Source organism: Vulpes vulpes, chromosome 15 (genome assembly GCF_048418805.1).
Source record: "Vulpes vulpes isolate BD-2025 chromosome 15, VulVul3, whole genome shotgun sequence".
Classification (NCBI taxonomy): domain Eukaryota; kingdom Metazoa; phylum Chordata; class Mammalia; order Carnivora; family Canidae; genus Vulpes; species Vulpes vulpes.
In genome coordinates, this window is record NC_132794.1 from 88,334,266 (window position 1) to 88,351,449 (window position 17,184).

Genomic DNA, 17,184 nt, shown 5'->3' on the forward strand with positions numbered 1-17,184 from the left:
CTCTCTCTCTCTCTCTCTCTCTCTGTGTGTGTGTCTATCATAAATATAAATAAATAAATCTTAAAAAAAAAAAAAAGCTTAAAACATTTAGTAGTGGTTACAACTGTGATAAACATTATAACTATAAAAGGATCAAACGGAGGAAATTCAATTCCCTGTAGGAGGTCCTGGGAGAAGGAGAAGTAACCTTAACCTATGAAGAAGTTGAAGTTGGTCAAATGAAGAGGAGCGGGTCTGGGAAGAATGCTTAAGAAAGAGAGAATAGGGCATCCCTGGGTGGCTCAGTGGTTTAGTGCCTGCCTTTGGCCCAGGGCATGATCCTGGAGCCTGCTTCTCCCTCAGCCTATGTCTCTGCCTCTCTCTCTGTGTGTATCTCTCATGAATAAATAAATAAAATCTTAAAAAAAAAAAAAAAAGAAAAAAACATAAAAAAAAAAAAAAGAAAGAGAATAGCATGTGCAAAGTCTAGGAGAAAGTTTGGCTCAGGAGGACTTAAAATGAGACCTAGAGGGGAATCCCTGGATGGCTCAGCAATTTAGCACGTGCCTTCAGCCCAGGGCCTGATCCTGGAGTCCGGGAATCAAGTCCGACGTCAGGCTCCCTGCATGGAGCCTGCTTCTCCCTCTGCCTTGTGTCTCTGCCTCTGTGTGTGTGTGTGTCTCCAATGAATAAATAAATAAAATCTTAAAAAAAAAAATGAGACCTGGAGTAAGACTCCCAAGGGAGAGAGTGGTGAGAAAGCAGAAGGCAGAGGTGGACAGTGAAAACATTTCCATTTGACTCTCTGAGGAGAATAGCATTATATATACTTGTCTAATAGATATTTTATTTTATTTTATTTTTTTTTAGATATTTTATATCTAAATGTGCCAGTCAGCACTTTACAGATATTAGCTCATTTCATCCTCATGAAAAATTTGTGTTTTTAGAAGGCCACTTTGGCCATAGCTTGGAATGTAGATCAGAAGGAGTGGGAGTGGATGCAGGGTCCAATAGGATCTTTTTTTTTTTTTTTAAGATTTATTTATTTATTTGAGAGACAGCATGAGGAAGGAGTTGTTGGGAGTGGGGAGAAGGAGAGAGAATCTCAAGCAGATTCCCCCACTGAGTGCAGACTCCAACGCTTGACTCAATCTCAGGACCCTAGGATCACTATGCTGATATCACCACCTGAGCCTTAATCAATAATCAGATGCTTAACCAACTGCGGCCACCTATGAGCCCCCAATAGGTTCTTGATAAATGCTTGTTTACTTCCTTGGAAGATGAGGAGTTATTTGTACACTGGTTCAAAAGTGGTCAGGAAGGTACCTGGGAATAGGGAGCTAGGTCTCCCTGATTTCTTTTTCACTTCAGAGTTGACCTTCATAGTCATTGAAGTGTGATCTCTCCTCTGTAAAAGTTGTGAGGGAGAAGGAATAAAAGCCAGCACATAAGGATTTGTGGGTCCCTTTCTGCAAGGTGGAAGGGATGTTTGGGAGCTGTTCTTCCCCATCCCAAGGTCTCCAGTTTCTCTTTCTGTCCTCTACAAAAACATCAGCAAATGCTTTGCTATAGTTAAAAGGGTTTTAGCAGCAGTTTCTCTTTGCTTTTTCTGAAGACCTAGGGAAATAGCAAATGAATAAAGAAGTCAGCAATGTTCATCTCCAATAGAAGGCACTGATTGCTGCAAAACCTTTCAGCCAGCTGCTTGGCTAAAGAAAGGAGTGTGTGGAGTCCTAAATAGGGAGACTGAGCTTCTGAACCAGGGACACCCTGTTCCCCAGTCTCAGAAATAGAAAGGGCCAAACTCTTAGCATATTAGTGCTTGGAGAGCCTAGGACTTCTGATGCCAGGAGCTCAAATGAGCATACCAGGGTGGGAATTGGGAACTTGTGGCTTCTGGGTCAGACGTGACTAAGGCTGGGTGGAGAACATCTGGTGTCTCCAAACATTTTTGTAGACATGTGACCATGCGCTTATCACACAATGGAAACGTTTCTATTGTTAGAGCTTTATGATTCCGTATGTCTGATGAGAAGATAGTGCACTTCCATCATGCAGGACTGGAGGATCTGGGTGGGATCCACCTCCCCAGCAGGGAAGGCCCTGTTTCGAAGAGAAAGTCAAATCTGAGGCATGGAGCCTTGGTGTAATTCAGGCCAAGATTTGGTTTTACCAAGAATCAGATTAAGGTAAGGTGAGTAAGGAGTACTCCTTGGGTGCAGTATTTAAGGGGACACAAAAAAACTCAGTAATCAAGATAAATATTTTAGTGTAATATTTTTAAAAATCAAAAAAAATTTTTTTAAAGATTTTATTTATTTATTCATGATAGTCACACACAGAGGCTCCATGCAGGCTCCATGCAGGGAGCCCGACGTGGGATTCGATCCCGGGTCTCCAAGATCGCGCCCTGCGCCAAAGGCAGGCGCTAAGCCGCTGCGCCACCCAGGGATCCCCTAAAAATCAAAATTAATGTAAAGCATCCATGATGAACAAAATATCAACACTTAAAGACAAGCTCTTGTTTGTTTTATGACCTGGTGTCATTTTGCAACAAGAATGGTCATTTCCAATCAGCCCGTGGTTCCCACACAGGTTACCGTTATGCTCCCTTCCAATTAGCTTTCTGAAGGTTGAAAATAGTGTGTGAACTGACTGGGCAACACAAGTCTTTATGGATGGCCATGTTTTTTAATTGTAGGGCTTTCATCAACTTTTCCATTTGATTCACAATATGGGAGAATATTTTGATAGGTGTGTATAGGAGTGCACATGTTTCCTTTTGCCTCAAGTGCCAATAGGGCTCAGTAGACTACTAATTTCTAGGGGAGTAGAGTCTAGAAAAGGAGTTCCAGCTGTTCAACCTTAGGCAAATAACCTCTCTGCTTTCCTACTTCCTCATCTATAAACTGGAAAGAATCATAGGCACCTCTCTGTTTTGCTGTGAGGATGAAGTGAGGTGCTATAGGCATAGCGCTCAATATAAGCCTTGCTACAGACACTAACCCAGCATTTGACCCCTTCTCTCTCTGTCCTGCAGGAATTGTTCAAGGAGCTCTTACAAATGGTTCCCTGGTGGAGTTGAGGTTTGTGGTTGCTATCTGTCCTATTCTGGGGGGAGCAGAGAGAACATTGTGTGACTCTTGAGTTAATTCTGTTTTTCTTGATCAGCGATCTTGGTAATTCTAAACTTTTTAAAAAGCACCCTTCTGGGGATCCCTGGGTGGCTCAGCGGTTTAGCACCTGCCTTTGGCCCAGGACGTGATCCTGGAGTCCCAGGATCAAGTCCCACATCAGGCTTCCTGCATGGAGCCTGCTTCTCCTTCTGCCTGTGTCTCTGCCTCTCTCTCTGTGTCTCTCATGAATAAATAAATAAAATTTAAAAAATAAATAAGTTGTAAATGTATACATATGTTTAAATGTATTATGTGTGCATATATACATGTGTATGCTTACACACAAACACATACAAGCACACATGTTCTCCAGCTGTGTCTGCTGAGAGGGCCTAGAAGCAATGATACCACAACAGGGATATGCACATTTACAGTTCACATACTGAGTTCTCTCTCTTTTTTTTTTTTTTAAGATTTTATTTATTTATTCATGAGAGACACACACACAAACACAGAGGCAGAGACACAAGGCAGAGGGAGAAGCAGGCTCCATGCAGGGAGCCTGATGTGGGACTCGATCCCAGGTCTCCAGGATCACACCCTGGGTGAAGGTGGCGCTAAACCGCTGAGCTACCCGGGCTGCCCCACATATGAGTTCTCAATATTCTCCACAAAAGGAACCATGGCCCCTTGGAGAAATGATCAATTCAGCCACTGGGGTTGAGAAAGTTCAGGATGATTCTAGAATATCTTGTCCTAGAAAGCAAAGAAGTACTCGAAGAATGATGCAAACACATCAAAGGGACAAGGAGTCCTTTTATAAGGGCTCCCATTAGCAAATGCAGAGCATCAAAATAAAGCATGACACTAATAGATTATAATCCAATGAGTGAAAAAACACCTGAGTCCGTAGCACTATAAATAAGTGAATAGGTAAACAGAGGAGAAGAAAAAGGCTTTCCTTATAGTAAAATGCCAACTAATAATTGTACAAGGAATAAAGCAGCTAGAAAATCATTAATGGCTACTAAAACAGCCCTGTGGCCAGTTATAAAAAGGATTGTAGGGCAGCCCGGGTGGCTCAGCAGTTTAGCGCTGCCTTCAGTCCAGGGCCAGAGACCCAGGATCGAGTCCCATGTTGGGTTCCCTGCACGGAACCTGCTTCTCCCTTTGCCTGTGTCTCTGCCTGCCTCTCTCTCTCTCTCTCTCTCTCTCTGTGTGTGTGTGTGTGTCTCTCATGAGTAAATAAATAAAATCTTAAAAAAAAAAAAAGGATTGTAGCAGCTTTGCATATTTTTTGTTTGTTATATATACATGGTGTTTTTGTACATAGTAGCCTTTTCTCTCTCTCTCTCTCTCTCTCTTTTTAAATATTTATTTATTTATGATAGAGAGAGAGAGAGAGGCAGAGACACAGGAGGAGGGAGAAGCAGGCTCCATGCAGGAGCCTGATGTGGGACTCGATCCTAGGTCTCCAGGATCAGGTCCTGGGCTGCAGGCGGCGCTAAACCGCTGTGCCATGGGGGCTGCCCTCTTTTCTTTCTCTTATGCTTTCATTTCATATGTACGTTTATATGGAAGTTATTGGATATTATCGTTACTAGCTTAGTCTTTAGTTAACAATATATTCCAAAGGACCCTGACAAAATCCAAGAAGTCTTTTTTTCTTTCTGAGCAGTACTTAATACAGATCACTGGGACTGAATATCTCCTTATTTTGAAGAGAGGGGGTAAGAATGTCATTTACAAGAAAGATGCTTTCCTTTTCCACACTACCCAGGGAAGGGTCCATACAGCGTTGTTTTTCGTTCCCATCATAACTTACAGGGAAACTTTAACAATGTCCAGAGCCCTTGATGTTCTGCAAATGAAGGAGATGTCCTCAAATTCCTTGCAGCAGGGACCCACTTAGGTGGCACCAACCTTGACTTCTAAATGGAACAGTACATCTACAAAAGGAAAAGTGATGGTATCTACATCATAAATCTGAAGAGAACTTGGGAGAAGCTTCTGTTGGCAGCTTGTGCCATTGTTGCCATTGAAAACCCAGCTGATGTCAGTGTTATATCATCCAGGAATACTGGCCAGTGAGCTGTGCTGAAATTTGCTGTTGCTACTGGAGCCACTCCTATTGTTAGCCGCTTCACTCCTGGAACCTTCACTAACCAGATCCAGGCAGCCTTCCAAGAGCCAAGGCTTCTGGAGGTTACTGATCCCAGGACTGACCACCAGCCTCTCACAGAGGCATCCTCGTTAACCTGCCTACCATTGCTCTGTGTAACACAGACTCTCCTCTGCGCTACGTGGACATCGCCACCCCTTGCAACAGCAAGGGAGCTCACTCAGTGGGTCTGATGTGGTGGCTGCTAGCTCGGGAAGTCCTGCCCATGCGTAGCACCAGTTCCCATGAGCACCCGTGGGAAGTCTTGCCTGATCTCTACTTCTACAGAGATCCTGAAGAGATTGAAAAGGAAGAACAGGCTGCTGCTGAAAAGGCTGTGACTAAGGAGGAATTTCAGGGTGAATGGACGGCTATAGCTCCTGAGTTCACTGCAACTCAGCCTGAAGTTGGAGACTGGTCTGAAGGCATGCAGGTGCCCTCTGTTCCTATTCAGCAGTTCCCTACTGAAGACTGGAGTGCTCAGCCAGCCACTGAAGATTGGCCTGCAGCTCCCACTGCTCAGGCCACTGAATGGGTAGGAGCAACCACTGAGTGGTCTTAAGCTGCTCTTCCACAGAAGCAACAAAATGGAAATAAGGTTGACCGAAAATAAACAGTTTCAAAAAAAAAAAGAAGAAGAAGAAAAGAAAAGAAAGATGCTGTATTTCATTAGGTGGAAATATGGAGTTGTTTCACTGTCCTATGGAAGCCCAGATGTATATAGAAGGTTGTATATGGAAGTTGAGTCTCCAAAGAGGTAGACTGTGCCAGTTATCTCTGCGATAAAGGAGCCGAGTCCTGTAAATATTTCTCCTTTTCCAGCTGGCACAATGCTCAGCTTTGTCAGTAGAGGGAGCTGGCAAGACACCGTAGGAGGAAGGGTTTCTCTCCTCGGTTAAGGTGTGCCCTTTCACTGAGCTCCTGCAGCTTGCGAGGCTTTTCCAGTGCCTGCTCCCGGAGCTCAGGTGACTTTTCAAGCGCCAGGTCTGGCAGTGTGGGTTCCTGCAGCGTGGGAGGTTTACCCTACAGCACATGGCAGCCAGCAACACACAGGGACTAGTGGCTTCCCTCAGCCCCTTGGGTGGCTTTGCAGTAACCTTTTTTTTTTTTTTTTAAGATTTATTTATTTATTTGGGGAGGGAGCAAAGGGAGAGGGGATAAGTAGACTCTCCTGAGCACAGAGCTGGACATGGGGATCAATTTCATGACCCTGAGATCATGATCTAAGCTGAAATCAAGAGTTGGAGGCTCAACTGACTGATTCACCCAGGTACCCCAGGCCAGGTTGTTTATTTTATTTTTTATTTTTTGATCAGGTGGTTTTAAAATGTACTGAAGATTTTGGTTTTATTTAGGAATAGTGAGGCCAACAGATGAGGAGATAGCTACCATTGAAAAGATAACTTAGGGCATTGAAAAGATAACTGCTTAGCCCGGGTGGCTCAGCAGTTTAGCCCGGCCTTCAGCCCCGGGGCATGGTCCTGGAGACAGGGGATCAAGTCCCTGTCTGGCTACGTGCATGGAGCCTGCTTCTCCCTCTGCCTGTGTCTCTGCCTCTCTCTCTCTCTCTGTGTCCCTCGTGAATAAATAGATAAAATCTAAAAAAAAAAAAGAAAAGAAAAGAAAAGAAAAGATAACTTGTTACTCATAGTTCCCTAGAGGAAGGGATATGCCACACAGGGCCACCTGGGGAAACACAGGGTCAGTCAGGAAGCAGAAGTGGCAAGAGAAAAGCATGGACATGAGCTTTTATTGTAGTTTTTGTGGAAAGAAATGGGTGAAACATAGTAAGGAGGGGTAGGCAGGTATAGGATTGGGTAGTTTGAATAATTCCAGCAGGCTCTGGGGCCTAGAGACTGTCCTCTTTTCTTTCTTTCTTTTTTTTTTTTTTTTAAGATTTTATTTATTTATTCATGAGACACACACACACACACACACACACACACAGAGGCAGAGACACAGGCAGAAGGAGAAACAGACTCCATGCAGGGAGCCTGATGTGGGACTCTATCCCAGTACGCCAGGATCACGCCCTGGGCCGAAGGCAGGCACTAAACCACTGAGCCACCCAGGGATTCCCAGGGACCATCTTCAATTGTCTGATACCTTTCCCTGGAATGATTAGGGCAGAGGAATATTGCCTCCTAGAGTGTAAGAGCCAAAACAGAGAAAGTGGTTTGGAGTATGGGCTCTGGATCGATTAGTTTGCTCGTCAAAGGCACACTCACAATCACATTATTTGCTATCTTTAGGAATTAGCTAAACCTGGGAGGGGCAGTCCCTGCTTGGATCTGCAAGGTCCCAAGATGTCAAAACATCACAAAACAACAGAAAATAGAAAGCATGAACGATACACAGGAATTCAGATAGTGCACAGTGGGCATGGCTTGTCTCTGCCCTGTGATGGCAGGACTTCAGCCAGAAGTCTGGAAGGCTGAGATTGCCTTGACAGCTGGGGTTAGAATCATTTGAAAGCTCACTTCGTGTATCTGGTGCCTAGGCTAGGAGAACCTGAAAGCCAGGACTATTGACTGGATTCTCAATGTGACCTGGAACATAGATGTCTTCCATGGTGGCTCAGGGGCACAAGTGAGGTCTAGTGAATAAGGCTCAAGTGGCTTTGTCTTTTGGACAGAACTTAGAAGTCATACAGTATGGTTTCTGCCATCCTGCCATCCTTGCCCAGATTCAGGGAAAGGGGACATAGACTCAACCTCTTGATGGGAGAAGAATCAAAGAATTTGCAGTTCCACCACCACAGAGTGGAACTATAAGTTACACCCTAGCAGTTAGTTAGTTAATGTGCTTCATTCCAGTGCTGTTATAAGACGCAGAAATCTGTTCAAGTTAGCTAAAATGAAAAAGTGCAGCGCAAGGGGTTGTTACTGTAAAGCAACAGTGAGTTCACAGAACTGAAGTCTAACAGAACCACCCAAAGCAAGTCACAGGCAACTGTCCTCTCTCACCATCTTTTGTGCCTGCATAGCTGCCTGTGATGGTTAATTTTATATATAAATTTGACTGGGCCACAGAGCACCCAGAGAGTTGTTGAAATATTTTTCTGGGTGTGTCTGTGATGGTGTTTTTGGATTAGATTAACATCTGAATTGGTAGACTAAGTAAAGCAGATTGCTCTCCCTAGTGTGGGTGGATCTTATCCAATCAGTTGAAGGCCTGGATAGAACAAAAAGGCTGACCCTCTCATGAGTAAGGAGGACCTCCTTCTGCCTAGAGAAAGTCTTAAGCAGGCCCCATGCTCACTGCAGAACCCAATACAGGGCTTGATCTCACAACCCTGAGATCATGATCTGAGCAGAAATCAAGAAGCTTAACCAACAGAGCCACCCAAGTGCCCAGAGACATTGTTTATTTTTCCCCCCACCTTTGGACTCTAACTAAAACCCTGGGTCTTCCTGGGTCTTGAGCCTGCAAAGTTTAGAATATGCTACACTATGGCTCTCCTAGGTGTCCACCTTGCCACCTGTAGATCTTGGGACTTAAAAGCCTCCTTAAAGCCTGTAATTATATTACACAAACCAGTTTCTTAGAATAAATCTACATATCTATCTATCCTTCCTGTTTCTCTAGACAACCCTAACACACTGCCCTCTTCTCTGCAGATCAACTTCTGCCAACGCAGGATTTCTACTTCACCTAAATTTGCCTCATACTGGCTTTGGTTACTCCAGCACTTGCTCCATTTAGGAATGACCATTTGGTCAAATTGCAAAAGAAGGAATCTGATAGGCCCAGTTTGGGTCAGAAGAGGAGATAGGAAAGTAGGGTCAGAGCTTTATAGTATAAATATACCATCTATATCTAGAGCCACCAGTCCGACAGGGGCTGTGAGTACAGGGAAAATGCTGCCATGGGAGAGGCAGGCAGGTCTCCCAAAGCATTTCAATACCACTGAAGGTTTTTGCTTCTTCTCTTGTTCCTTGAATGCCATGATGTTAGCTATTTTGGCATCTTCCTAATAGGTCAGGACAAGGTCCAGTGGCGTCTGTGACTTCTGAGCTTGTTCAGTCATGGCATCCCACTCTGCCAGTCTACGTGGGGGAGGGGGTGGATTTTTGGCAGCAGAGAGAAAAACCAGAGTTGGAGAAAATCTCCATGATTAGCCACATCTGTAAGGGACCCCAGTGGTAACGGGAGTTGGAGACCAAGTGGTAGTGGTGGTGAGACCATCTTTGCTTTTGCCTTGTGATTTCAATGAATAATGTCTGATAAAGGGTCTGGTGAGACTGACCTAAGGGGCAAGTTCATGGTTAAAGTAGACTCAGGGAATCTCAGACAGCTGTAGTGTTTCCAGTGGTCCAGAAATCTAAATTTAGTTCCTAGCCTAATCTTTCTGAGTCTCATTTTCCTCAACTGTCAAGTGGAGATAATGAATTTCCTATCTCCCAAGGTTGTTGCAAGGGCCAAAGAGGAGATGCAGGTGGGAACATGCAGTGCAAAGCATCATCTGATGGTGACCCTTGGGCCTCACTCTTCTTGCTTTAAAGCTCCAGTCATGGATGGGCTAGAGAATTAGGGGGACAAATCCCCCTTTCCTGGACACCCTTGACATAGCAGGGTAAGAAGTAGAAACAGCAGACACAGTCAGGCTGCCCAAATGCAGATCTTAGGGCCTGTGACAGCCACACCCACTCTTGTGGCCCCCTACCTGCTGACCATCTCTGCAACATAGGCATCATTCTCTTTATCACTGCTTGGGGGGCAGTGCTCTGATGTCTTGTCAATTCCAAGACCAAGGCTGAAATCTGAGATATATGCACTGATTAAAAGCCTGGATTTGGGGGTGCCTGGGTGGCTTTGTCGGTTGAGCAGGTTAAGTGTCTACCTTCGGCTCAGGTCATGATTCCAGAATCCTGGGATTGAGTCCTGCATCAGGCTCTCTGCTCAGTGGAGAGCATGATTCTCTCTCTCCCTCTGCCTCTCCTGTTTGTGCTCTCTCTCTCTCTCTATCAAATAAATAAATAAAATATTTTAAAGAATAAAAGCCTAGGTTTGGACATCAAATATTTGAATTCCGTTCTCCATTAGATATGTGACGTTAGATGAGTCACATAAGCTCCCTGTGCCTCAGTTTCCTCATTTTAAAGTAGAAGTGGTTTAAAGGCCCTACCTCACAGAGCTATTGTGGGAAGTAAGTGAGACAAGAGTGGAAAGCACCTGTCATGGTGCCTGGCCCATGGTAAATGCTTTGCAAATGTTGGTTATTACTATTGAGCCACTGGCACTTTTATCCAAGGCTGACTGGCAGAGTGGTGGTGACTGATTCAGTCCATCCTGGCTCAGAATATCCATTCTTATAAGTGAGGATCCTCTTTTCTCTAGGACTGTGGTCTGCTGAGGTCTGCACATCCCCATCACAGTCCCAGTAGGAGGTCATCTTCAGTACCTCATAGACAGCCAATTAATGTGAAGTCTCCTGGACCTCTACTTTGGTCACCCATGGTTACCCATGGTTACTTAGCCTTAGGAACCAGCCTTGCCAGCGGGTGTTCTGGGTGGCTTCACACAAAGATAAGCTTCAGAGGGTACCTGTGGCTCCTGGTCTGGTCCTGGCCAGCTTCACCTGGGGAGCAAGGGCTGAGCTTTGTCAGAGTCAAATGTCTTTGCCACTTCATCATGCTTAGCCCCAAGGTGCCAGAATCCAGGCCATTTTATAGTTCCAACAAAGGCCAGGTCCCCCTCAAGGGCTGGAATAACAAACTCAAGAGCCACCAGATTTCTACCCAATTCCAACCCAGAGGGGACCCCACCCACCATTCTAGAGGTCCCTGTTCCCACAGCCCTGGGAACAGGTCTGGAGGTGTGAGCCACTCGGCCAAAAAATGAGAGTTCATGTACAGAGCCCCCTGCCCTGAGTGAACACTGGATTGTGAATCAGGAGGCCAAAGTCCTTTTTTTTTTTTTTTTTTAAGGATTTTATTTATTTATGAGAAACAGAGAGAGAGAAAAAAACAGGCTCCATGCAGGGAGCCCGATGTGGGACTCGATCCTGGGTCTCCAGGATCACACCCTGGGCTGAAGGCAGTGCTAAACCGCTGGGCCACTGGGGCTGCCAGAGACCTAAGTTCTAAACTTGGCACTCACATCATCAGCCAGCTGTGTGACCTAGGGCAAGCCACTTATCTTCCCCAGGCCTTAGTTATCCCTCTAGAAAATGAGAAGCCTGGAGCACATGATCTTTAAGGCCTCTTCCAACTCAGGTGTAGGATTATAGCATAATGCCAGGTATACACATAGTAGGGTGTTGAAAAAATGTTTATTTAGTAATTTATAAGATTCAAGGCAAGATTCTGCCGGTCCCAACACCCATCTCCTTCCTCACTGTGAGTTTGCCTCTGCTGTTAGCTAATTTATGTCAAGTGCCAGCTCAGGGCCTGGCACATAATAGGTATTAAACCAATGTGAGCTGAATCTATATATGCAGTACATTTACGGTAGCCCAGAGATTGAAGACAGAACTGACCAAACATCCAGAGCTGTTCATGGGATCTCCGGGTGGTCACTCCTTGTTACAAGCCGCCTTCCCTTCTGGGCATAGTGAAAGTCATCGATTTGGGACTTAGATTGATTTGGGACTGGCAAACATCACTACTTCTTATTCCCTCTGCCTATAGCACCTGTCAGGGGCTGGGATTTACCCCCACTTTCAAGCTAACAAGCTAGCCTGCTGTTGTTTCGTAAATGCTTGCAGAAGACCCGGTTTTCTGAGTCAGACCCAAAGGATCTACCATTCTTGGCACAGCAAGCAGTGTGAGCATCATCTTTATGTCTCTTTCCCTTGTTTCCTAGTTTCACAGGGGCACCACTGAGGGGCCCAGGTGGATATTACCCATGCAGGAGCTTTACGTCACAGCTACGGTGAGCACTGCGCTTTGAGAACCCACCCCGTCCCCTCCTACCACCACCACTTTTATAGTTAAGCAACAAGCAAGCCTGCTCTCAGCCTGGGAGATGTTCCCTCATCCCACAAAGTTGCTGGCTGCAGAGCACAACAGTAAGAAATGGTTGGAAAGCAAATGGGCGACCGTGGCTTTGCATTCTGAGCACACTTGGTGACGAGAGCCAGGACCGCTCAGGCCCCATGGTAGACTGCCTTGCCCAACAATGCCCAGCCCCCATCTCTGCTTTTCACAATTCTAGCCACCCTCCAGAGACACGTCATTCTGAAAGCTTTCCCAGCCCTCTTATCACACATACTCTCCCTTTCGGATTTCCTTGTATCCATCTCGCCATTTCACGTCCACAGCTGTCCCTCCGGTCAGAAGAGTGCAACACTGTGAGGGCAGGAGCCCTGCTTCTTAATTCCTACCTTCTACACCAGATTATTTGCATCCCACAGGTGCTTAGGCCGTATTTGTTGTGTGGGAGGAATCAAGATTTTCTTGCATGCTTATGCTTTTGCAGAGTCTCCTGGGACTGCCCCTCAGAATGTTTTCAGGATTCCAGAGGCTAAAAATATCTCTCCAAAGCCACCCCATTGTCTTCCTTGTAAGGAGCTGGACTTAGCTGTGAGGCCGGAGGTTTGTGTCCACCAGGTGGCGCTCCACCCTTAAGTCTCCAGATGCCTTTTTTAGACGACAGAACTCTCCCAAGTGTTTATTTGGTTAGATCCCCGGCTCACAGAGGTGTTTGTGTAGCATAACCCCGTCTCCAGCCCAGCACCCAGATTCAGCCTCCAGGTGCCTGCCTAGCTCCAGCCCTTCTCAAGATTGGCACCCTGAGGTTGTCTCACCAGGGATGCTGAAAGGCCCCAGAATTGGGATCAGAAGACCTACGTTTGAGTCTCCACACTGACGCTTAGCTAGTTCTGTTTCCCTGGGCAAGTTATGTAACCTTTCTGGGTCCTTGTAAGAGTAGCTGAGAATAAGTCATGGGAAAGTATATATAAGCTCTTTGAATGTGAACCTGGAGTCGGCCACACCTGGGCTCCCGTTTAAACTGTCATCCATCAATTCTGTGAACATGGTCACCTTCCTTAACCCTCTGAGCCTATTGCCTAGAATATAGGGGTGCCTGGCTGGCTCAGTCGTTAGAGCGTGTGACTCTTGATCTTGAGGTCAGTGAGTTCAAGCCTCACATTAGGTATAGAGCTTACTTAAAAAAGAACAACGAGTGCCTAGAGCATAGTAAGCATTCAATTAATAATGATGACATGAGTATTATGTATCCCTAAACCCTGAAATGGTGCCCAGTGCCTAACAGGTGTTTAATATCCATTTGCTGAATGTAAGGATTTCACAGATGAGGAATCTGAGGCACAGTACGGTTAAGTGCGAGCACGCACACACACACCAGGTCCCAGCACGAGGGAGTGGTGAAGTGATGATGCATCGCCAGGGAGTCTGCCTCCATGGTTTGCACCCTAAGCCTCTAGACCATGCTATCTTATGTAGATATGGATGTTATACATCACCTTTTATTCATTTAAAATAAGTGTTCAGAGCTCTCTCAGGTCCCTGTAGGTGAGGCTGTTTTGGCAGTGAGAGGCATTATTCCCCTGAGAAACCACTTTTTCCCATGAGGGGTGCCAGGCTGCTGGAAGAGAGACCTGCTCAGCCAGGCCAGCAGGCCAATGGACACATCAGATGACCAGGAGATGAGGGACTAGTTCTGCAGGTAGGGTCAGCTAGGGGACTGGAGCATGCATGATCCCCGGGTAAGAGGGCCCCCTGTTTCATCACTGCTCCCACCGCCACTGGGTCATCCACCCCACTGACATTTATTGGGTCTCCTATGTGCCAGGCAAAGATAGAGGTGACAACCAAGAGTTGTAATGTACCAGACCCAGGAGTATTGCAGAACTACTGCGTGCTCCAAGAGAGGGCCTAAAGAGCCAGCATTCAACAGCCTGGGAGGCTGGACCAAAGGGAGAAGCATTTCAACTAGGCATTGAAGGATAAACAGGGGCTTGCCAGCCAACTGAGGTCTGGGAATGAAGGGCATTCTGAGCTTATTTGGGGGAACCTAAGAGGTTTGGTGGGGTTGGCACACTGGGTGGGAACATGGGTAAGGAAAGGAAGTAGAAAACCAGGAAAGTGAAAGTCAGTTGGAGCCAGTTTGTGAAATATGCCCATAGAAGAGAGAGAACTCTATCCTGTGGTCAGTGGAGAAAGCAACGCAACACCAGGTCTGTGTTTTAGAAAGATGTCACAGTGCATGAAGTTTGAATGGGATGGGGAGAAAAGAGACACCAGCTTCATGGTGTTAACCCCTCTAGACTTCATGTCTCCTCTTCAGTAAAAGGAGGAAAATAATTGTATTTCTGAGGTCGTTTTGAGGCTTAAATGGACATAAGTGTAAATGACAGTGTAAAGCATCATTAGGTTCCATTAGAGGCCACGATGCCTAGTAGTTAAGCACGCAGGCTTTACTGTCTCTTACCCCAGGCCTGGTGTCCTGGCCATGTTGGGTAGCACATTTTTAATCTGGGCAATTAAGGATGTTGCAAAAGTGAGGACGGACGCTTGGCTTTGGGGTATGTGGGAGGGACAGTGGGGTCTCTGGTAGGTGATGGTCCCTTGAGAGCCCAGCTCTGGACGGCGGGATAAATGTGAGGGTGGACACGGGTAGCATATACCAGATGTCCAGGTGGGAATGGATGTCAGCTTCAGACCAGCGCTGTCCTCCGCCAGAGCCAGAAAAGGCCAGGAGGCCCGGGTGGGCCCTAGGGCAGGAGAGAAGAGAAGGCAAGGGGCCCAGCCGGAGGCTGAGAGAAGGCTTCGGAAGACAGCTCTCCCCTCCGAGGCTGGCCGGGAGCCGGAGACAGGCAGGGCGGGCAGGGTGGCCCCAGATGCGCCAAACTTGGCCGGGGCGGCCGAGCGGAAGGCCCGCGGTGGGCCGGGGGCGAGAGTGCCCTCAGCCGCGGCCCGGGGAGGAAGGAGTCCGAGCCGGGAGCCTGGCGCCGGCCGGAGAGGGGGCCGGGCGGTGAGCGAGGCCCACAAGGAGATGGCAGGAAGCCGGGAGGAGCGAGCGGGGGTGGAGACGGGGTGGGAAGGCGGAGGGCGGGTAGGACTGGCGGGGACTCGGGGAGAGAGGAGGGCTGGAGGGAGGAGAGAGCGGAGGAAGGGTGGGGAGAAGGGCAGAGGAAGCGCGAGGAGGGCTCGCAGGGCCGCGCGCAGGCCGCCGCGGGCGCAGCGGGCACGTCGGCCAGGCCACCGCCGCCAGCCGGGCGCCGCCGCTCCGCTGCTCGGGCCTCCCCCCGCCCCCCGCCGCCGCCGCCGCCGCCGCCGCCGCCGCCGCCGCCGCCGCCGCCGCCGCGCCCCGGGGCCATGCTCCCGCCGCCCCCGCGCCAGCCGCCGCCCCAGGCGCGCGCGGTCCGCGGGGCGGTGCGCCTGCACCGGGCCTTCCTGCGCGGCCCGCTGGGCGTGCTGCGGCTGCTGCAGCTGCTGGCCGGCGCCGCCTTCTGGATCACCATCGCCACGAGCAGGTACCAGGGCCCCGTGCACTTCGCGCTCTTCGTGTCCGTGCTCTTCTGGCTGCTGACCCTGGGCCTCTACTTCCTCACGCTGCTGGGCAAGCACGAGCTGGTGCCGGTGCTGGGCTCGCGCTGGCTCGTGGTCAACGCGGCGCACGACCTCCTGGCGGCCGCGCTCTACGGCGCCGCGACGGGCATCATGATCGCCCAGACGCGGAGCCACAGCTACTGCAACCTCAAGGATTACCAGATGGCCTGCGCCTACCACGCCTTCCTGGCGGCCGCGGTCTGCGGCGGCCTCTGCCTCGGCCTCTACCTGCTGTCGGCGCTCTACGGCTGCTGCCGCCGCTACCAGGGCGAGCAGGAGGTGGCTTGAGCCGCCGCGCCGCGGGGCGGCGACCCCCCCAGGCCGGCGCCCGCGTCCTCCCCGCCGCCGCCGCCGCCGCCGCCGCCGCCCCGCGCCCCGCGCGCGAGCGCCCCCCGGCGGCCCTGCGCCCCGCCCGCCGCTCCCGCCCGCGCCGTCGGCAGGGGCCCGCGCAGGGCCGCATCCGGGGAGCGGGCCCCCGCGCTCAGCCTGGCGGTTCGAGGCGAAACCTCGCGCGTGCTCACCCCCTTCCGTGCAGAGAGCGAGACGTGGACAGGCGCCGCGTAGATCCGGGGGAGGCTCCCAGCTGGAACCAGCCTTCGGGCCGCGCCACGGCCCCTCCCTCCCGCCCCGCGGTCGGAAGAGCAGCCCCGTCCCCGGGCCCCTCTTCCAGCCTCGAGTGCTGCGCGGGGCAGGCTCGCAGCCGCGGGCGGAGCCGACGACAGCCTCCACGGGTCTCCGGATGAGCCAGGAGTTTCGTTTTAGCTCGGGATTGTGCGGGCACCCTGCGCACCCGGGCTCGGAGCTTGGGGGGCGCCCATCTGCAAAGGTGAGGATGCATTGGGAAGGCCCGCGGGCTGCGCCTTGGCACGTTTGGAGTCTCCTCTCGCCTCTGCCTGCTGCGCCTTTGTCCTCGGGGTTCTTGGAGGCCAGGCTCAGACGCACACTAGTTTCACGGGCCTCACCCTCCCAGCCTTCTTCTCACGGGTTTCTGCGCCATCACCCCCACCTCTCAGTATCTTTTTGCATTAGGGGTCCCACAGAACCCTGAAGGAATGTCAAGGTGAGCCTCACCCCTTGCTCTTGGCAAAGCCAAAATAAGGTTAGAACTCCGTTTCTGGATTCCCATTAGAACCCCCCCGTTTCCAGACTCCCAGTCCAGCACTGTTTACATTAACGCAGTGGGTGTTCCCAGGAATCCTGGCTCAGGAGCTACCCTCTAAAAGAGGGTGTCGGTGCCAAATGGGTTTGTCAAGGTGCTATCTCGCCTTCTCGGAGATTCACGATGCTCATTAGCATATCAAAGGCTCTGAGAAGTCCTGCTGTAAAAGAAGCTCAAGTGATTTGGTTTACAGTGTTAACTGCCTCTGGACCTGGACCAGTTACCTTTTGCCACCTAAGACTT

The 17,184-nt window shown here is 49.3% G+C and overlaps 1 protein-coding gene and 1 pseudogene across 1 annotated transcript; both read left to right on the forward strand.

Moving 5' to 3' along the window:
• The first annotated feature begins 4,941 nt into the window (after positions 1 to 4,941).
• LOC112917672 (small ribosomal subunit protein uS2-like) lies at positions 4,942 to 5,877 on the forward strand (annotated as a pseudogene).
• Positions 5,878 to 15,336: 9,459 nt separating this feature from the next.
• On the forward strand, positions 15,337 to 16,214 carry MARVELD1 (MARVEL domain containing 1). Its single transcript, XM_025986505.2, has one exon. It carries the CDS (start codon positions 15,549 to 15,551, stop codon positions 16,068 to 16,070), a length of 522 nt encoding a protein of 173 aa, XP_025842290.2. The 5' UTR covers positions 15,337 to 15,548; the 3' UTR covers positions 16,071 to 16,214.
• Positions 16,215 to 17,184: the final 970 nt, after the last annotated feature.

Excerpts from the sequence above, each read along its gene's own strand:
- MARVELD1 (XM_025986505.2), top strand. The coding sequence starts at position 15,549 with ATGCTCCCGCCGCCCCCGCGCCAGCCGCCGCCCCAGGCGCGCGCGGTC.